The sequence below is a fragment of the Acromyrmex echinatior genome, chromosome 1 (assembly GCF_024713525.1).
Source record: "Acromyrmex echinatior isolate Ae372 chromosome 1, ASM2471352v2, whole genome shotgun sequence".
NCBI lineage: Eukaryota > Metazoa > Arthropoda > Insecta > Hymenoptera > Formicidae > Acromyrmex > Acromyrmex echinatior.
This window is the reverse complement of record NC_141852.1, coordinates 19,316,621-19,340,028: the sequence shown is the minus strand read 5'-3', so window position 1 is coordinate 19,340,028 and position 23,408 is coordinate 19,316,621. Positions and strand designations below refer to the sequence as shown.

The 23,408-nt window shown below is 34.3% G+C and overlaps 1 protein-coding gene across 4 annotated transcripts in view; it reads right to left on the bottom strand.

Moving 5' to 3' along the window:
- The window catches only part of LOC105154894 (nucleolysin TIAR), a 433,573-nt gene that overhangs the window by 27,011 nt on the left and 383,154 nt on the right, over positions 1–23,408 (bottom strand). For all 4 annotated transcript variants that reach the window (XM_011070678.2, XM_011070679.2, XM_011070685.2 and 1 more), the window contains 2 exons: positions 17,980–18,055; positions 12,751–12,853 (listed from right to left, as the gene is read on the bottom strand). In XM_011070678.2, the coding sequence (XP_011068980.1) occupies positions 12,751–12,853; positions 17,980–18,055 (179 nt within the window). The remainder of the gene's footprint in view (positions 1–12,750; positions 12,854–17,979; positions 18,056–23,408) is intronic.

Here is a 23,408-nt window from a genome sequence, read left to right as displayed (position 1 = left end):
TGTGATTTCTTTTACGGAAATCTAATACATATTGACCAATATTGAAAAATAGTAATTAATTAATTACTTATTTTAAGTATTAAACGCACTGTTTTTCAGTACTTTTAGTATTCCAAATAAGTAAATAATTATTGTCTTTCAGTAATAAATTGGCTAGTATTAAATTTCTCAATATTAAATTTCTGTAAGGGTAAATTCGGATAAAATAACTATAGGCTTTTAGAATGACTACAAAAATGCTCTATTTAGATTAGATTATTGAAGAAATTATAGCCTATGGCCATTTTTTTCGTACGGCTATAATATCCGAATTTACCCTGTTTATAGAATTGCGAGTACAGATTTTGGCTAGATTGTAAGGCTCATTCTCGTCGTGAATGTATGTTCATATATGCTGTGTAATTATTATATTCATTGCGAAGACTGTATCGCTGAGATACTTGTAAAAACACGTTAACCAGGCGACTGTATTACTGTTAGATTGGTCTTGGTTCCGAGGTGCTGATACTAGTGATTGCTTGGTCGAGGAATCGGGGTTGGGTTAGTGGTTGCAGTGGTGACTCGCTCGGCAACTACTCACGAGTTACTACTACAAACATTGGGTCTCTTTCTCACTCTTTTTCCTGTGTGCTCGGTCTCCGGCGATCTATCTTTCTATGCGGGTTCTCGCACCTATGTCGCTCATCCCTTTCTAAAATCACCGCCTTATCCGCCCCCGCGCTTGTCTACCATCATTTACTTTCGACCACTTTCACGATTAAATGGCCGCGAAATTGCGACTGTTTTACGTGAGCTGGATAGTCTAGTCCGTGGTAGCTTTACTGTAGCGGATTTCGAGGGAAAAATATTGAGACGATTCTGGCAAATTTCTCGTGTTTCCATATAAATAATTATTTTACGTTATATTTCATAATTTATGAATAATGAAAAAAAAAATACGAAAAAGAATATATTAGATTTCCCTTTTCTTCAAGTCCAGTAGTAATCCTTACAAAAATCTAATTTAATACTGACCTATTTAATATCGAAAATTACTTATTTCGAGTATTAAAAATACTGAACAACAACATTTTTAACTTAATACTCAAAATAAGTAGATAATTGATTATTACCTACTAGGTAGGAGTATTAAATTCTGTAAGGAAATCTTATCTATAATGTCCGTATTCTATGTGCTAGAAAGATATTGCATAACATTGCTTTCTGTATTAAGTACATAAAGATAAAAGATAAATCAGTATATCTCAAATGTTGAAACGAATCTACATATTTTTAATTTTGGTTTGAGTACATATAATTTTTTTTATTTAAAACGAGGCATCCTTCCCTTTTGTCTGTTCTTCCAAACTTCTGCTTTGTCATAGTGCTATATTTCACATGTGTTTGCTGTAATAATTTTCCCTAGTCGATTCATATGTAAAAACATACACGCTCGCTTCATGCATTTGTGCCCTTTGAAAGTGATGTATGATCTTGATTGGCCGAATCGTTCTGAAGTAGACGTCGTCGAGAGGACAAACGAGCGCCGATTTACATCGGAAATCCGGAGGCGAAATTGCGCGAGGACGAAGTAGGTTTATCGGCACGATTTGTATAATCGTCAAAGTTTTTGGGATTGAAGCAGGGCATATGCGTACATGCACCGTCTCTTGAGTAAACTCGATCGATCTCGAGCTACGGAAATCTAATTTTAGCAAGATACCGTCACTCTTGTTTGTCGACTGTCGGTAGAAATATGCATAAGGAATTTTTATTTTTTTTAAATCAAAATCTATATTTTTTTATTTAATTATATATTCATTTGTTTAGATCACAATAAAATTATTTTTAATCGAGGATATTACCATACGAGGATATTACATATTATATTAATTCGATTGATCAATCATTTTGGTTGATCTCTCAACAAAAAAATGATCTACCAAGCTTATACATATATGTTTTATCATTAAATATATGATTTTAGAAAAGCACATAATTAATAATTCAGATAAGTCTCTATTTATAACATGTATATTGTGATATAATGTATTTCACAATATAATGTTATTTAAATAATGATATTGAAATATCTTCAATATTCTAGCAAAATAATCGAGAATTCGTGGAACAGCAAACACTGCATCTTTTATCACGCGTTATAATTATGGGCAATGTCTATAATTGATTGCTATCGAGATTGCTACGTTGTATGATTTTGTAAATGCGATATAAAATAACTTATATTATTAAAAAAAGACATTATATGGAATTATACATACAACTTTAATAATGATAAGACATTTTTTTAAATCAACTAAGAAGCGCCAGCTACGGTCAAAGTTGAAATAATAACTATTCAAATAAGTTTCTAACTTATTATTATTTTTATTTATTACATATGTTTTTATTTCTTTTAAGGGGTTTCATAATTTGTCTTTATTTACTTCGGTATTTAAACATGCCAGTATAATTAACCAAGTATAATATTTAAACAGAGGAGTTTGTTACTGAAAACTAACACAGCCATTATTATTCCCGGGACAATCATCGATATTAATTTCCGTATATATTCCGGCTTACTGGACTAAACGGCTCAGTCGATGTTGTTCGATTGAAGCACAATCGTACATTTTAACGTCCGTTATATTTGTAACATTTATTTCAACTTAAAAATCCATATTTCCCTCAGTCTCATTCTCATTATTTAAACGAATTTTAAAACACATGGATAATCAATACGATTGTTCCCAATAGCTCTGAATTGCGGATGTGCAATAGGAAAGACCAAGTGTTTTAACGACCAAATGGATCTTGCAACGACCGACTGCTGTTAGTACACACAGCCAAGAGGAGATGCACGACCAGGATACGTTGCCTCTTGTGCGAGATACATCTCAAGTGTGGGTACTCCTCAGAACAATACCTACGGGATTCAGTGTAACATCCATAGTCTGGCTTGGAACATTACCTCTTTCGAAACGGGTCACTGAGAACGAACTCGGAGCAATTATAGTGACAATGAAAAATACAAGTCATTTTCATCAACTTTTAATGTTTTGTGATCAGTAACGGTTAGAAATGCAAGCTCATTATGCAAGTTGAAACATAAGGAAAACATATAGGTATAGCACTTCATCCACATTAAATAAAATTAATTTCTCCGACTCTTGTGGCGAAATATGTAATATTATTAATGCTTTATAAATGTAGGTTTTTAATATCATATTATATAGATTGAGAGAAAAAAAAAGAAAGCAATTTAAATTTAAATTTCTAATGATATTAAAAAAGTTATCGATTTTAATAACAAATATGTATTAAGTTATGTCAGAATTGAGATTATCATCTCTATTATCGCTAACAATATGTCTTTATTTGTTTGTGATTTTTGCATCTCTCGGTTCGTAAGAAAAACGAAAAAAAGAATCGGAAAAAGAAAAGGAGCAAAGAGCTTTAGTCAAGACTTTAAACCAGCACTAAGGGTCCCAACTTCGCCACGGATCAATTGTAAACGACAAAGCCTCCAATTTCCGTCAATTTGCGACACGAAATATACGGTACAATTGCGTTGTCTGCTTTTTAAACTAACTTTCACAAGATATATCGTATTTTTCTCTATTTTACGTCGTATTGCAAACAGATGCGTTCTTAATTCGCATCACGCGCGGATTTCGTATTCTGTCCGAAAGTTTCTTGCCGCATTATCGAGTCAGGAAGTCAGAATGACCCGGAGATACTGGGGCAGAAGAAATTGCGGCTCATCTGTTCGAGAGGCTCGCAAGCGTTGTGGGCATCTTTGTCCTTCGATTAGTTAAATCGTGCGGGTAATATAAAAAAACCGATTTAGCACATATAATAATCTCGCCAAGGAGAAATAGGACAAGTGGCGTCATATTCTTGGAATATATGTATAATTAATTAATTACATCTTGTTTACCATTTCGACCATTAGTAATTTGAAAGGACTATTATGCATATGATTATTAAACCAGCTACTGTTACTCATAACTTTTAATCGAAACGACGATGTTTAACATCGCAATGTTATGATAATACGATGTTATGTCACGATAATTAGCATACGCTATATCTGTACGGATAAACAAGATATTTAGGATGTACATCTATGCAGCTCATATATGATAATGGTGCATAATATGCATGATGGATATGCTCTGGTTAGTTGGACAATTTATAGCTTCATTGCTTAAAATGTAACAATTTACGAATCAATTATGGAATACCATGTTTATTAATCTCAATTAAAGGTTGGGGCAATAGTTAAATTTTCAGACTGATCAAACTTTATATGTAACTATTAATTTATATTAATATTTATCTATAAACTCAATCACGACAGGATTTAGTCATTCAAGATAGAGTTTGACTAATCTGAATTAAAATTTTTAATAAAATTCTATTAAATATTATATTTAAAAATAAGCTTCAAAATTGTTTAATTAATACATCTCATTTAAAAAATGTTATGGCTATAGAAATATTAGCTGAAAGTATCAGCCAAAAAAGCCAATATTAACCTATTAGCCAATACTAGTCAATATCAGCCACAAAATTTTGATTGTAAATACGCCTTGAAACCAATTGCGGAAAACAAAACAATAAATAATTTGGTTTATAATGTAGAATAACGAACAATCATATTTTGCTGTAGTTTTAGGTAAATAACTTTTAAATGAACTTTTGAATGAATCTAATTAAACTTTTGCGCGAATATTTATTAGAATTTTATTAGTATATAAAAAATTTAATTTAATTCATAATGCTACTTTCTCATCAAATTTGCAAATAAGAATTACAAAAAGGGAATTTATATAAGAATCAAACAAAAAAATTAAATAACTCTTACGATTATATAACTCAATAAGAGAACTGTGCTCAAATTTTACATAGATACTCAGACATAATAATGGAACATTATATGAAATTTTTATATTTCTAATATAATTTATTGAAATATGAGATATACGTCTCATATTTCACTTAACTAACGGCCCCTTCAATATTGTTTCTAAAATTTGTTGTACGAAATTTGACGCGTTACTGTATTCAATCCTTCAAATCAATTATGATTGCAATCGAGCATGATCAAATTTGCCAGACTATGTTTAGTTATTACCAGCATTGCCCGGCGTCATATCCATGAAATACGATGATAAGATCCATTTCCATCATGTTATGGTTGTGTCAAGGTCTTTAGACTCCGCAAATTGCGTTACGTGAAGTTTGATGGATAATCCCGGACGACATGATACTAATCACGTTACCAGTTCGATATCAAAGTCAATTGGTTCTCTGCGTTCATACAGGAAGGATGTGTCCGCGTCGCGGTCGATTGCAAAGAGTGCGATAATGCTTTGAAACGGGATACATGCGTCCTGTGGCTCGTTTCTCCTAAGGGATATAAACTTCCCGTTCCACGGCAATTCCAACCAATTTACTATTCATGCTGCTTCGATATACGCCCAGCCGCGGGCTGTTGTGATACGGGCAGCCAATCAAAAACTCTCGTCGGAACAACCAACCGGCTGCCCATCGATGCAACAAGCAGAAACCTCTACTCACAGCCTAAAGCGAGGATGGACGGTCGGAAAATACAGGAGGAACCGATATACAGGAAGGAGAGGGTGGGATGAGTGGGAGGACGTACGGAACGTACTGGGCGGTTGTTGGTTGGTAGTTTCGTTTGTTGACGTTTCATCCAGCTTCTGTAGTGTTGCGCATACATGCGTATACACAACGTTGTACACTTAACATGGCGTACCACCCAGGGGAGGGCAGAGAAGAGTACTTGACTCGCCCCTTGAGCTATAAAAGTAATTATCGGCGGTTAACGATTTTTAACCTGCACAGCTACCCTAGCGATCGTAGTTCTCGTTGGATGCAGATGTAAATCATGTAGGATGGACTGTGCGGATAGGTCGCGGATAGGTCACAGAGAAAATCACGGGACACCTTTAATTGAATTGGACTTTGATTTTCGCGTGGCTTCATCAAACCGTGACACATTGAAAGAACTAACCAGTGGAATATCAATCGTGACATACGATGTCAGGATGTTTCTCTCATTCTTCAATAATTGATAAAAGACATCGTTTTATATTGCATTTGTCAATAAAAGGGAATCGTCGATAAAAGGGAATTCAGTTTTTTTTATCGTGCTTTAGATGTTACGTTATCGTATTAAATAAAATTATGGTGATTTAAAATCTTTTCAAATATAGTTTTTCATCAAACTGGGACGTGAAGCACCTGAGACAGAATTTTCCCTTGTCTGTAACCAAAAGCCATACGCCATCCGACGGCTTGCCCCACTCCGAGCCAAGTGAGTTTAAGATCGCCATGTAATTTAATACGGAGCATACTCGAGCACTCCATAAGGACTCGCCAAGTTGTTGGAGATTTCCGTCTAAACTCGGCTTCCCTCGATCATGAGAAAAGCATCGACAACAGTCTCATAATAGAAGCTCGATGAGTAGCAACGTGTTAAGGTCCGCAGCGCGATAAGAGGCGTCCCTTCCCCTACTTAAAGTCGTCAGGCAAGCGATAGATGAAGGGTGAATTTAAAGGGGCTGGCCGACTTCGCGTCTTGGCCGCTTTAACTGCGGGACGACCACCTGCAACTCAGCTGCAAGTAGACAGTCCGGATCGACCGGTGGCACGCATACGGTGTTACGCTGCTGCACCGTGATGTCGGAGAATGTATCGTAAGCTCCCTATTTAGCACGAGCGTACTTGCGCACTTCAGTGCCGGGCAGTGTGCCGTATGTATTTTCAACAAGACTCGACGCTTTACTCACGCAAACGGACTCCGTTGCTTATTCAATGTCTGCACGTCGACTACTCGTTACCTCTGATGGACTAGCCTTCCGATGCGTTAAGATTGCGTTAGATACAACATGTCACTTACAATTTCCAAGCGTTCACGATACAACGGTACTATTGCTCTGACAACGTTAACGAGGTATGAACATTAGATGAATATTTACGCAGCGTAACGTGATATCGATGCACATGGTAATTATGCGGATCTCTATTTCACTAACTTCGTTATATTCTGTGAAGTATCCGTTTTAAACGAGAACACACACACATTTCTATCCTCTTTTATACATACAAACGAAAATTCCGAACGTTAATGGAGAATATTTGTAAAATCTGATCGTTGTGGTGAAATCGGGTATAACCGAGTACACTCGGTTATTAGGATTCCATCTCGTTTTGTACCTTCATTCGCATTCTCCATTATGTGGATATGTTCAAATAGTAGTGTAAAATCTAATGCGTCCACAAATGTGTATAAGTATAAATGAGATTATAAATGATCGTGTGAGGAATTATAATGGTATCATATTTCGAGCTGGCTATTATATAATCTGTGCTCTATTGAAAATTGTATTTATAATATATATCTGCAGTTTATGCTGTGCAATGTTTTCGTAACTATCTTCTCTATTAATTTAAATTTTAATTAGTAACATTTCTTTCATGTATATTTAATAAATATAAAATATTTTGTTTATATAGTTAATAAAAAATATCGCGTGCTCAATCAAAGTTTAGCCAGCACATTTTATTTTGTCTTTTTCTCCTTTGTTACATATATTCTATTACAACACATGACGCAACCTTTAATGTATTATTGAGATATATAAGCTGTTTTTTTTTCTGTCGTTTAGCGTACGGAAATTTTATATGCGGTGGATGTATTTTACGTTATTTAATAACGAGGACAGGTAGTAATCATACCGAATGGTTACCCATGATAATATACATTTCACGTTCAGCTTATGTACTGAGATCTAATAATAAATGTACTGTTATATGATGCAACTATTTTTATAAAATACAAAACTTTTCCATTGGTTCATAAAATTTCAATGCGGTTTTTTTGCATGTTTTATTTTATAAATGCATATTTTTCTACAGAATATATGATAACGTAACAAATATATTTATAAAAAATGTTTTAATAACAAATGTATGGCCAAATTCGGGTCTCTTAAAATAATAGAAGTAAATTTTTAATGCATTTTTTAACTAAATAAAATTTATTACAATTCTTTAGAGTGGAAATTTTATAAAAGAAAAAATATAAAAAAATGTAAATAGAAATTTATTTACATTAAATGTTGCATTTATTATGACATACCATGTCATCGGGATATGTGTACGTTATCGTTTGGTGCTTTCGCAAGTCCTGATTCGACTATGTCCGATGTTGGTGGCGATACAAACTTTCGACATTAACCCGCGCCCAAGTTTGTCCTTTCACACGCCAACAATCATATTTTTGCCTGACCGCAAAATTATCTAATTGCCACGGCTATAAAATATTGGCCTAGTTGCCGGGTAACTTTGGGACTCAGTCAAATTAAATGCTAGCACGATCCAACTGTTCCCTAACTTCCTTTTCACTTCTTTTTCTTTCTTTTATAATATTATAACCAAGAATTTATATATGTATCTATCTTATATATGATATACTCGATCCTTTGTTAAGATTATACGCTTTTCATTTGTAAGGTACATACAACTAAAATTGAAGCGTTTCTCCTTGTGGCATACCCTATCCATATTCGCGCGCGATGCAAACAAATTATCTCAATTCAGTTTGTTTATTTGTCTTGTCGATATTCGTTGAAGTATAACTCAAGTTTCGATACAGTGGTTGTGACGTCTTCTCGTTTCGTTGAGGTATGCAGAACAGCCCTAGAACGGTGGTTATGGTGCACCACGTTTTGGATTTGCAGATGAGAGTTGGCGCAACCGTCTGAGACGTTGTTGGAAAGATACTCAAATGAAGAACAGAAAAGTCCGGAGTCATATAAACTCTACTGCGCGCGTGTAATTCAAGTAAAATGCTAGCCAATAAACCTGCATTCGGAACTTCTCTTGTTTTCTTTGAATGCATTTCGTAGACACGCCTACGTTATAGTCAGGGTATATTCCGTACTCTTTAATATTTTCTACGGTGCATTTTTCTTTTATCATTTGAGCTTATTTGATTTATTTGTCTAAGCTTTTGATATCATATTTTATCAGAGCAAATTTACGCTTCATATTCTGATATTGCAGTAAATAATACCAATATATATCGCTTGATGTGCGCCATAAATCATAACATGCACGGAAAAAGCCAAGCAGAACCTTTTAATTAAACGTTATTTTGTCTCGTTATTAGAAGATTAATCTTTTCTTAATAGATTGTTGTAGGAATCTTTGATATGTGAAGAAAAACATAGTTTATGATGATAAAAAAAGAATTTTCATTGTTTAGGAAAAAAAATACATATATAGATTTAAAATATTTAAATAAAATGTTAACGATATATTGTATTTATTTCAATTCATTATTGAAAAAAAATACGTTTTTGTTTAAATAAAATTAAGGAACGCCAATAAATTGTCAGAAATCACTAATTAAATTTATGTTGAGTTTTCAATAATTATTTCCCTTGTCTTTTACACTAACGGAATATTTGATTTTTTATATTACTTTTTTTATTTTTATAGTAATTTATTTGCTTGGTCCTTGTTCCTTTTATAGAATATAAAGAAGTGTTGATATTTCTAGTGTTAATATTAAAATAAATGAAAGTATTTTTTTTAATTGTTACTTATTTTGAAATACGTAACTTTGGATTTATACAACGTCTCTTTAAGATTTATATTATAAAATTGGTTAGCTGTTTCATACACACGCGCGCACGCGCACACATACACACATACACAAGAGTACAAGAGTTTGGCTTTTTACATGTTGCTAATTTTTGTGTGTAAAGTAGTTGACAAAAGTTACTAATACTTTAGAATGGGAACGTGAATTAATATATGCGAAATGATGACTTTGAAGTGCTCGATGTACTTTTTAGTTGTATACGATTGACCATCGACACAATGTAAGAATTTGCTTGAAGTGTGCCAAGTCGTTCACTCAAGTTTGAGAATTTTGCTAAAACTCGTAAGATCGCCAATAAGATTTTATATACTTCAATGCGAATAACATATTTGAAAGTCGTATTTATAAGCAGATATAAAGTAAAATACTACATTTTTAAGTATTAATTTAAAATGTAATTTTTTTGTTAAAAAAATTTACATTTTTTGTTAAAAAAATGTTTTAATGTTTTAGTATAATTTTGGACACAAATAAATAAAAGATCTGAAATATTGTAATTAATAGTTTTAATATTTCGTGCTTTGAATAAAATACATATTGAGGAGGAAGCTTCTTATATATTTTGCAATACGATTCTATAAAATTAGATTAGATTACATGATATATTTTATATATATAATTAGATTAGATAATAATTTAATATATTTGGGAAAGATCTAAATTTTCATTAATTACCCGATAATTAAATTTGTATTCCATTCGAATCTGCTGAATATTATTTTAAATAATTTCATATTTAATCATATGTACATAAATTTATGATTAAGTAGATTATCAATATTTTTATTTATTAGTATTTTTATATATTGTTATTAATTGGTATTTTTATTCAATTTTCTTATAAATGAATTATTTCATATATATAGAATACGAGAGCGTTTTCTATAATGTGCAGTTTTATTGCTTCAAAGAGTCGAAAGTATTATAGAATTTAAATTATCCGTAACAAGATAACTGACGATCCTTAGTATTAGTAAAAAAAGAAACAAGAAATAGGAATTTTTAGATCTTAATATTATAGAAGATCTTGGAAGTTAGAATGAAAATGAATAAGATATCGAAACTAAACGCGATGCAGGGCTTTACTGTGAAACCTTAGATATAGATTCGTTCAGAAGTAAATTACTTTTACTTCTAACAGTAAAGGTGGAAGTAAAAGTTATAAATCAATGCAATCCACGTGGTTGTGTTTTTAATCGCGAAAACGTATATCCGTGCTTGAGAACTGTCACGAGAACTGAATGTTTATGGCGTAAAAGAAGGCGAACGAGGTAAATTTCTTTACGATACTATTATTTTCTCTTATGAGAAATTTAAGATACGTTCGTCGGGGAATATTAACCACGTAAAGGTAGCCAGCAAGAAAGTACTTTCTGCGAATTTGGCCTATGCAAATACGGGTGAACAATCCGGATAGGTCGAGTTTGCGAGCCCTCGCCTAGTGAAAAAGTTTGGACCTCTCGCGACGAATACTAATTAAAGACTTGGGGAATGAAATTAGTTAGCCGAGGGGTCGGAGGTGATTCTCAAGGATGGACGATGGAGTCCTCGACTCGGCGACGAAGAGCCGCTTATGATAATATAATAATACTTACTTGGGGCCTCGGAGTGCTACCTCCAAGCTCATTATGCGTTTAGTTCATAACTTCAATTGGATTCTTACTATCCCTACTGAGCCAGGGCTTTCATCCAACCGTTGTCTCAAACCATCCTAATTATACAAGTAATTACTATCGCGAAAGAGAACGTTTCAACTCATTCATGGTCGCGATGATGCTGCATAAGCAAAGATAGTTTATCTCTTTTGCAATTCAAATATTTTGTTCAAGATATTTGATTAAAATTTATTGTACTTATTATAATTTCGTTACAGTAGAAATACGGTATCACAAATTTTAGAATTTAAACGTTACTATCATCATACTGCATATTATATACTGTATTAGCCAATGTTTCTGATGATTATAATTTCCTTTCGTTAGAATCGTATTTAATCATTTCAATTTGGTGCAATTTTGAAATGCGATTTACGACTTACCGTCAGTAAACGCATTTTAGAAGAGAGAAAAGAGAGAAAAGAAAATATTTGACCCCCATTGCTACGGGAAATTTTCACAGGGTCCATACTGTCGCTCGCAAGGCTTTGAAATCAATCTCAGTACTCTGGGAACATGATAGTACGACGCGAGTAGAACTTCTTCCTTCCTCCGCCTCAATCCATTGAAAAAAGGCTCTTGAGTCCATCTCAAGGTATCGATTAACAAACACTCGAACAGCTAGTGCTGCCTTTGTAGAGCCCGCTTTGCAGAGTAACCGCTCGTGGTAAAGCCGTTTCGAGCTTTCCTGAATGGCACAGTGAAAGCTTTCTGTGCGAACGACTCACCGAGTGTTGCACAAGAGGCGGACCTTTCGAACTCCACAGAATAACGCGACCGTGCGCATCCATTTGTGCGCGGTAGAATTTCGCCGACCTAATCGAATTCCAGTTGCGTCGGCGAAATTTCCGCATTCGCGACCGACGAACGCGATATTTAATTTAGCAACGCCGATTTGGTATTCATGACGAGGCATGCTGTGGACGTAAATATAACGCTTTGACGGAACACTTGGAAATATGTATCGACCCTTTGATTTTCTTTTCCAAAATTGAACCGATATTCTATTCGCTAGGCTGACTTTGACTTGTCAAAATTGCTTTCAGCTTTTGCCATCCAAGACTTGTACTTAATATGCTTTCTTTTGTTAGATAAGGATATGAAATTCTCATAAAATCGCAATTGCATTTTCACATTTTTACGTTCCGATCATTGACAATATCTTGTATGCACGAATTCTGTATATTATATATATAGAAAATTTTAGAAATTTAATTAAAAACTTGATAAATTTACTTTATTTAGAGATTATGTGATGTGTAATACGTATTGAATTATATCATTCGTTTGCAGCAACAATTAAACACTTTCACCTGTTATGTCAAGAAATCATCTATCACGATAGTAATCATGCTCTATGCTACACTGTTGTATGCAACAAAACTCTTGGTCATAATATGTGAAAGTACTTACCTTCAGATTTAGGTGCGGGAGGTTTGCGAGTGGCCCAATTTGTCCGAATACTTCTGCCACCTAGCCATTGGCCGTTCATGTTGCCGATCGCACTTTCTGCTTCCTGAGAAAAGACAACAGACAAAATCAATATTTTCTATCGCAAATTCTAAAAGCAAAATTCATATATTAAAAGTAGAAAGAAAACGATTTTGTTAATTATTAAATGTAGAAGGCTATATTAGTTTTGATATTATAATAATTCTGTTGAACTTTGCAAATATTCATTTAATATTTGCTTTGTTAACATCTCTAACATCTTATATATAATATTGTACGTATATTAAAAAAAATCTATTCCACTCTCTTCCACAACATTGCTTTTTGCTTATATATATAAAATTGAATATTTTTTACAATACCTTAACAGTGCATCGGATTTTATTTGGTCTTTATGCTATTACATTGTTCATTAATTCATTTTTTATGATCAAAGGAATCGTTGATTTTGTAAAGAGCATTCAAATGGAAATACAAAATATTTTGCATACAGTAAAACGGTCATTTTATTTTATAATGCACTTTATCGAATGTGTATGAACGGATACGATTACAGTTAAATTTGCAAAATTCTTACATTACAATGCTATACCCCTGAAACACGCGTTAAAAACATAGAAATAAATATGCGAAATACAATGACAAAGAAGATAACTGATATTTTTGTAAAATTTATCATGTAATCAACGTGAATTTTATTAAAAAAATATAAATAATAATCGTGATATTACAGAAAAGACAGAATTGTATGTGTATTTACGTATTACAGAATGCTTCTAAGGGATTTTACCGAGAAGCGAATGAAAATACGCGTCGTCGCGCGCACAGTGCCTCTACGAAAGCTCCTTTATTGTCTTTCGCAACGTCTATAACAACAATTGCGGGGCGTCGTAAGAACCGCGATGGCATTCGCGCGAGACGCGGGATGATGCCGCCGCATTCACACGCAAAACCGCGGATAAAACCAACAGGTATGTTGACGTCAATATTATCCGCGACTTATTGTTGATTCAGCCGCGGTATCCCGCCAGCATGGCCCTCGATCCAGGTCAACTTAATATACGTTTTGAAATTTTATTCGATCGACTGCACTCTTGATTCCCCGGATTTTCGTGAACCGCTTCGGGCGATCCGGGACGTTTTCCATTGCGACATTGGATTCTCAAGGCAGAATCGGGAACACCTTTGGCAAAGAGGAGAAAGCGCCGTCGTCGTATTTCTGTGCAATGTGAGCTATTTGCACAATCCATGGTTCGAACGAAACAGGTTTTACGATGCTCGATTCATCTTCTTACGTATTCATTATGTAATTCTTCTTCAGTATAAAAAATAAAATCTTTATACTGATAATAAAAACATTTTTATATTAAAATTCGCGAAAGAAATAAAAGAGTCATATAATGTGATATTTGCAACGCATAGCACTCGCGCGTAAGAAACACAGTATGGCACACGTCATCATTTGCACCGTGTACATTGTACACGCGCGGAAATGTACGCTCGCGCGACATCCGCGACATACCGCGTTGACGGTAGTATTCGGACGGTAGATTCGCAGGATGGCTGAGAAGATGGAGACCTAAAAATATTCTCGACGCAAGGAATTCCCCGAAAAAGTTTACTGTTCGAAAAGCTCTTTGGGTATGAGAGGCGAAGAGAAGATACTACGTTCTCCCTTTTTCTCTCTTTATCTCTTTCTACAGTCTTCTACAGTCTTTGCCTCTTTCCAGCTTCTACGGCAACAGTCCACTCTCTGTCGCTCTTTACTCTCACCCATTTGCGCCCCATTCGGGGCGTCCTCGGCTTTGCCTTTGCCTCATCTCAAGTCGTTACTTTCTTCCACAGCGCGGGCTACGCTTCAGCCAGTGGCTCTCTGAGCTTTTCTGAACACGCTCCTTATTCCCCGTCGCATATCCCGCTATATAAAATATTTTCGATTCGAATCTCCATTCCCGATATGATGCCGTACATTCGCGTGGTTAGCCTAGATAGAGCTCAGGCGACCGAATGCCCCGTTCTAAGCCGATTCTAAACTTCGGTCGATATCTCGACGCCTCTTCGACCCACAACCCCTGAAAACCACCGCCGCTTGCCTCCTTCCGTCCGGCGTGACCAGGGCGTTTACGTGGTACCAGAAGTACCACCACCAGCCGCCTCCCGTTTCTCCCCACACTTTCCACCGGCCGGTAGTTTGAGCTGTCCAAGCACCCATCAAATCGAATTTCTTCCGCGGTCGGCGATGCTATAGACAGACGGGAGCGCCGCTTACCGACACCCAACTGTTTTACACGCATTATTAAGTCATGCCCCAGCACGGAGTAACGTGCCGTCGGATTACGTGGCCTTAACGAAACTTCCTTCTCAACCAAACAAATTGTACAAAGCCTCATTGTAATTGACTTTGCCTCTTTAGGCTTGTCTCTTTTAAATTTTCTATCATTTATTTTGAATTTTTATTGTTTTGTAAATTTTCTTATTAAATGTTTTAATTCGCATAAAAGATGTATTTTGAACAAATTATGGTATAAGTGAATCAAACTAGTTATAGCGTCCTGACTAATAATGTTCTTAAAAGATGATAAATATTTTACATACACATTTTTTATTAGCAGATATATTGTTATTTTGTGAATATATAATAGTATAAATGAGTTTATATATATATATATATATATAAAACCACTTACATATAACATGATTGAATTTTGTGTTCGTTAAAATAATAAAATTTCAAGGCAAAATTCCAAAAAGTATTTCTTTGAAACGTTTTCAAATTATTTATTTAATTTATTTTGTTCATACAATTCAGAATACTTAAGTAACGTTTCTATTTTTAATAAAAACTGTATGACTCCATGACTAAATAAAAATATGACCTGTTGTTTTAAAAATTCTGCGACTCGCTACATACGATATTCCTATTGCGTCAGAAAATAAAGACTATTTATTTACATGGCTGTGCGTATATTCAATGCCACGTGTCAACGTGGCTGTTATACATCCGATATTTTGACTGTAGCTGTAAATAAATAACGTTAATACATACGAAGGTACCGCTTTTCAATGCGCCGTAAATGACGTTCTAATTGCTTCGTTTGCGTACCTGAGAGAATACAAATCTATGCGAATGAAGGCACGCTTTTGTGTATTTAAGGTCGTGAGTCATAATATCGCACGATTTATCGATCAAATGGTAGAGTAATAAAAGTTGACAGTAACTAGAACGACCCGAGCACTTACGTGTGTAAGTATACATTGGCTATCAACTAGTAAGGGACAGAGCTTGGACTACATGACGGATCCATCTACGCATAGCATCGACATTGTACCATATTCGCTCTTGGAAATGTTTTATATATTTTTCTTTTCAAAATTATAAATCCTGGTTATTCTTATTTCATTGACATTCAGATTATAAATCAATTTGTAACACAAAAAGAATGAATATTTACCTATTAAGTAAGATTCAAGTAATTAGTAACATTCGCGTAACGTACACGTGTCAAGAGAACTGTTGCCATTACTAAACATTGCACCTGCGAGAGATGAATATTGTAATATATAATAGTTACGAAACATAAAACCTGGTATTCATATATAGAGTCAGTTCTTATTTAAAATCATCTTAAGATATCATAAACCAATCATACAGCCGTATTAGCATCTTAAGACGATCTTGAAATTGACGAACCGACTATGAATACTAACCATATTAAGAGCGCACGGCGGAACATTATAAAGCTCTATATTAAATGCAGTATTCGAGACTTCGAATCTGTCTCTGAAGAAAAACGAGAATCCCGAGAATTCGTATTTCGTCGTACATCTTAAAAGAGCCAGGATGTTAGATGCTAGGCTAGGCGATCAGAGTTCGCGATTTAGGTACGTGTATCCGGCGGTCGAAGGATATAGTGGCGGTGAGACTGGTCGGTGGATGGGGATAGCGGCGGGTAGGAAAGGGGAGAAATTTTCGCGTGTTCCTCGAGGTTAACGGAGACACTCGGGAAATTTATACTTCGGCAATAGTAATACCGCGGGTGTGAGGCAGGTGCCGGCGGTGGTCCAGATCGATAGGACATTAAAACAGAGGGGAAACGAAGAGAGGGTCTACCTTCGGGGCAGGCGCCTCGACGAATAACCCCGCCATAAACGGAGGAAAGCCTTCTTTTACTCAGCCGTACATCTAACTTCGCCGTGATTTACGTCACGGATTTTGGTAGGTCACACTAAAACTCCGGCCACTCTCCATTTAGCCCCGAAAAATGATGTTGTAAACCGTGACGGTCGGACCCTCCCCTTTATTTGATCAACGAAAGCCGAGAGGATGGCGTCAAATTTGACATACTGCGGATGTGATTTCGTAGTTATTACCTTGAGGAATACTCGCGTTCTTTTCGACTCTAGAGACAATCGGGGTTAGATGCGATAATTAAAATGCTGCTCGGAAGGAAATTATCTACCTTGTCATTATACCGTAATTCTGATTTACATAAAATGCATCTTTCATCTTCTTTGCTTACCTAAGTGCCCGAATAATTTGTTATTTCATTTTTTTACTATTAATTCTTTAGGAATGGAATTACGAACATTGTTGTTTTAATCGATACGCTTTGCATGTTTTGCAACTTTCTTTAAAATGACTGTCTTTTAGACTTTCTTGAGAGTGATCGCATTTTGGTAAAAGAAAACGTTATAAGAAAGCGTGATGTATAAAGTTTTCTTAAAGATCTGCAAGATAATTGAAGCAAAAAGTTAATTTGGAATAAGTACATTTTTAGTAGTTAAGATATATCGATTGATATAATACATATTCGGACTTATCTTATTAAACTTTTTGAATAGAAAGAAATTTCTTCTACTAAAACGAAACGTTTTTCATACTATAGAGACAGAAGATGAATGAATAACAGAATTGCATTATTGCATATTTTGTGTTTAAAAATTATATGTGTCTAAAATAAATTACAATTTTATATTTCTTAAAAATAAAAATAATTTATTAATAATTAATAACTTTATATGTTGGGTAAATTATACCTACGATGCGAAATTATATAAAGGTGATAGTGTTCTGTGCAAAATTTGAATATCGTAGCTAAGGCTCGTATAGTAGAATTAGTTTATTATCTTAGCTACGATAACAATAAATTTTTTACTTTCTAAATAAATTGGATTAAGAGTATCGCTTACCGCTTTTTTGACGAACGAAACGAATCCATATCCCTTAGATTTTAAAGTTTGGGGATCTCTGACAACTCTGCAATCTCTGTAACATAAATATTACATCGGTAAGATAAGCTATAAATATAAATGGTGTGTGTAAAATTAAAATTTAAATCAAGAAAATTTTAATCAAGAATTTTAGGATAGATATTTCGTGTTAAATTCAACATTCGTTTTTTATTAAGAATTATTTAATTAAGAACTCTTTTATTTTATTTCGTATCTGACATTTTTTTTTATTAGTAATAAACTTTAAATATCTTAATCCAGTGTGAACTAAGTGATAAAGTATCTAAAAATATCTAAATCTAAAAAGTATAAGATTTAGATCTGCGTAAGATAACGCACTAAATAAAAATTACAAATAAAATATTCAGAATTATAAGAAAATTATGTTTATTAAAATTTTAATAAACTAGTAATAATTTTAAACATTAAAGAGATCAACGTGTCGGGTATGACATATCAGACTTAGCTTACGCCGAGTTAAATAATTGTTAAAGTTTAAGTAATTACTTTAATTATATATCTTAATTACGTTTTTTCGCTTGAAATAACATGTGTATATAATAATATCTACTATTTTCTCTAGAATTCTCTCATTTTTCTCTATGTCTTCATTATCGCAATATTACAGTACTCGTATGAGACCTCAATTTGTTTCATGCGCAATTGAATTTTGAAACGCTCATATCCTCTAGAAAAGTATTGGCGACATTGTCGGGCGAATTGGGTCCGAGGTTGCCGGACCACTCTCGACAAATTCTTTCTCATAATTAAGATTCCAGTAGCGTCCGGCGGACAAAATTAGGAATACTGGAACGTGCGACATGGCCCTGGAGGCTGCAGTCGTTTCAACGAGAGATTAAGGCGAGGAAATATTCTTTCGACCGATAGAGCGGGATAGCGCGAATAAAATTCCGCACCGCATATATACCGATCCCTCCTTTCACTTCCGTTATCCGTCGGCTACCTGGACTTTTCTTGACCGCAATTGGAAATTTTCAAAAGACTATGTCGCGCGGTACCCATTATCAACTATGCACGGTGATTGATGTAGACGGAACGGCGGAACTTTGATATATGACACTTTCCGCGTACTACGGAATTAATTGCCCGTAGAAAAAAATTGCCGGCGTGAAGATGACAGTACTGATCCTCTTCCTTTATCTTCTCGTTTGTGATGGATTAAGTGCAGAAGAGCAGCAAGTAATTAGGAAATAGATCGTTGAACGACATCTATAGGACGTTTATGCGACGGTTATGCATTTTGCAGATAGCAAAACATTGTTTCTGGTTAACAAATTAAAAAGTCGATAACTTTATTAGACAAAAAAAAACTTGGCAAGTATTGTATTAAAATGCTTCTATTCTATTTTGATATACATCGTTTCTTTTGCTACTTACTTAGTTTACTTGTCAAACTAAAAGCATGCTCAGCTGCTTTACGAAGACAAGTCATTAAATACATAATGCGTAGAACCACAATTTAATGTGTTATGTTTGAAAAGTCTTGCAAAAACGATGTTCGCTGTGATACACGCGGATGGAAAGCGAAGAATAGGCAGTGAAAAAAGGCAAAAGAACGACCTCGTTTGGGAAGAGAAGACTTCAAAGAAGGTTTGTCAAAAGGAAGGAACGTAAAAGAGAATAAAAGAGAAGGCAGGCGGAATTACGCGCGTTTCAGGCTGTAACCAGTCGGTACTTCCACTCTGTGCATCAATTTGAATGCACACCTGCCGCGGTTTCGCCCGTAATTAAAACGATTAATCGATCAAAGGACGTATCTGGGCGGAAGCGAAAAGAGTGAGAAAAAATTTGTACCATGTGTACACCCTTCCTAATGAGTAACGGTAGAGAATAAATTAATCTATAATGACTAATGCGAAACATCACTAGTAGCGTAGCAGTAATTAAACAAATTCAAACCCGACGATGTGTTCCTTTGCCGAAGCAAGGAAAATCACGAAATGAATTAAAGATTTGAAAAGCGAATTTCGAACGACGAACCGTCAGCTCAGTTGATTAATCTTTATTGGAAATAAATTGTAAATTAGTGAATCGACGCGTATTTCTCCTTCTCTCTCTCTTTTGTAATCTTTTAGTGGTGTTATGCTCCAAGTAACAAATATGGGTGTATAATTTTAATTGATAATGCTTTCCCTCATGGTAATACGCGCGCGACATCAAAGGCCTTTTGGAACCGCGATATACTGTTTCCGATTGCTTTTGCACCGAATGGTCGGCAAACGTCGTAGTTTACGAGCTCGGAATGTTGAGTGGTCAATATAAGTTAGATGTAGAACACGCTGCTAGTCGCCCGCATACGCTGTTACCCACACTTCACATCGCTTACGCCGCACAGCGCACGTATACCTTACGCTGGTTCTATCGATATAGATTTGAGCTGTTGTATGTTTCGTATAACGTTTACTCTCTTCCTCTTTGCCATTCCTCTTTATGTCCATTTCTCTGGTTGGGCCGCCACGTAGAGCGAAACAATTGGCACGACGGCGGCATGCCCCGTGGATTTACGTTCTTCACCGCAAAAAATCATAAATTAATGCACGGTTATTGACGCGATAAATCTCAGAATTTAATTCAGGTTCCGTCGAGTCTTGTCGCACGACAACGCCGTCCCTCTCGTCCGTTTTGGCTGGTGATATAGCCGCGACAATGCCAGAGGCTCGCACTCTGGCGGGCAAAGCCTCGATAGGATAAAGAGTAAGTCTGGATTTATTGCCATCGAGCCAGTCGAACACGATGGACGTGTGGATAGAAAAGGTTTTGCGTGGGCGGATTGGAGAGCAGGGAGCGATGATTCAAATTGTACGCCGGACATGTATCCGATGTGACGAATCCCCGCATAAGTTATCTCTCACAATCAGTCTATCAATTTTGAAATCGTGTTCCTGTGTAATATTGTACTGTTCATTCCTTCATATCAATAATAGTTAGTTATATCATAAATAATGAGTAAATTGATTGTTATCAGATATAATTTACATTCTTATAGAGATATATTATAAATATAATAAAAAATGTAAAGCGAAAATGGCGATATTGTGTTACGATATTTCTACAGCTGTAGGGAAATTTGCATCCAAGGATACACCGTAAGTTCAGATTTATTGCCGTCGACTAGGTCGGGCGTGATAGACGCGAGAATGGAAGGATGGGGTGTGTCGATGTTTCAAATTGCGCGCTAGGGACGTAATCCGCAGAAAGATTGCAGGCTTGTTGTTCGTTCTATCAATTTCGAAATCTTGATTCTACGTTGTTTATATAGGTGATATCTGTCACGATTATACAAACGGATGAGCGCTTACTTCCTTAAATTCTCAATTATTTCTTATCCCAATCAATTGTATTAATAGAATTATACAATATTATACTTTTATTATTTAACCGGGAATAGTCATCTATCGGGATATTTTTATATCTTAATGGTAAAAGATGTGAAAATTGTTGATAAATATTGTTTTGTGTGAATATTATTTAACATAATACTTTTGAGGCTTTCACAGGTGTTTTCTTCGGGGATGCCAAAGGGTTACGGATTATGTGTCGTGATCCATTGGTAATATCTAATTAACAATTGTTTAACATACTTTTTTCTTTTTTAATAATTATTTTTTATGAACTTTTAAAATATTCAATTTCATCGCAAATTTACAATAAACAAGAGTGATGTTAATTAAAATCTTTAGAGAAGAAGATGATATTATGACACCCAGTTACATTTTACACAATAAATTTGTTAATAATTTGTCAATATTTTTTAAGTTTAAAATGTGACAATTACATTCGTTAAAATGTTGTTGAATCGATTCTGGACTCAAAATTACGAAATATTTATTACTTAGAATACTATTAATAAAAATGTGGCGACATTGTATAACGACTCGAAGAAAAAAATGAGGTAATATAGCCTTCGATAAAAAGCCTTAAAAAGCCTTAAAATATTTGTTTTGTCTAGAAAAAAATATTTGGTTACAAAATTAACAAAAAAATAAAACATTTTAAAATGTATGCAAATGAATGTATATACATTCACATAACTTCTGCATATAAGCTGCTCAATAATAAAAATAGTACACGTAATGTAAACTATAGATTAACAGTAGAGCTACAATCGATTATCAAATAATTATTTTGATATAAAATAGAGACTTCAAAATAGAGTCGTGAGTAATCAGTATTTATAAAGGATCACATTAGCAAAATGCCATGCTACTGTGTAAATTTGTATAACTCAAAATATATACAAAAACAAAATGTTAATTAGCAAATAACACACTCAAAAAAATATATATTCATGTGATAATACGTAAGTTTAAGAAAAATGAGGAAATAGGTGTAATTGAATGCTAAAATATACCTCAGAAACGTTTCGAAATACTTGAAAGTAAAAATGCGAAATAGAAAAAGAAAAAAGTCTGATTCAAGAGCAGACAAGTAAATTTTTGAGCATTTCATAATTTCATATTAATGTTCTTCGGTTTGCGAAAGCAAATCTAAGTGATGTATTATTAGTTAAAAGAAAAGTTTGTTAGTATACAATACGTTATTTTGAGTAACAATGTAATTTATTATAATAAAATGATTAAAATCGGACGTGTGCAGAGATGGGGTGCATTGGCTCGTATCATAAGAAAAGATTAGGTTATGTTAACTCGCTGTATCACATGTGTGAACATTTAATTACAATTTAACTCTGACAAAATGCTCTATATTTAATATTTCTATATTAAACTGAAATAGAATTAAAATAATTTACACTTATTTTTCTGTAACGACATTTTGCTATTTGATTACAAAATAATTGTGGAACATACAATTTTTATCAAAAAGTACATATCTACTATCTAATTTTTATTTTTATTATTTTTCTATTATATTTTTGTTAGTTTAATATAAAGTTTATCATAGAGGCAATTTATACTGTGATATGTACCAATTTATGTGTCCCACATATCGGGACAAGTTAACTACAATGCAGCATGTCCGTATTTCATTTATTGCAAAGAAATTATACAGTGCATAGAACCATTACTGATATGAAAATGTAGAGAAAGGTTTTCTATCATATTGATATATTTTAATCATAATAATTAATTGTTAAAAAAATCTAATGCCGAAATTGTGAAAATTGTGTCAACGAGACCCGGTCTCCCTTATATTAGCATCATAGTATAATTACTGCAAGTTACTAAACAAATAATTTATAAGTAATCATTAGGATTCGCTATGTAATAGCGGAGATGTTAAGGGAGTCCACAATATACACTGGCCATAATACTACCTTCTCTTTTACTTTTAAGAAATACTGTCATAATAAGCAACTTAACGTATTTATCTCATTTAACGCTAAAACCGCGGGTCTAAATTAATCC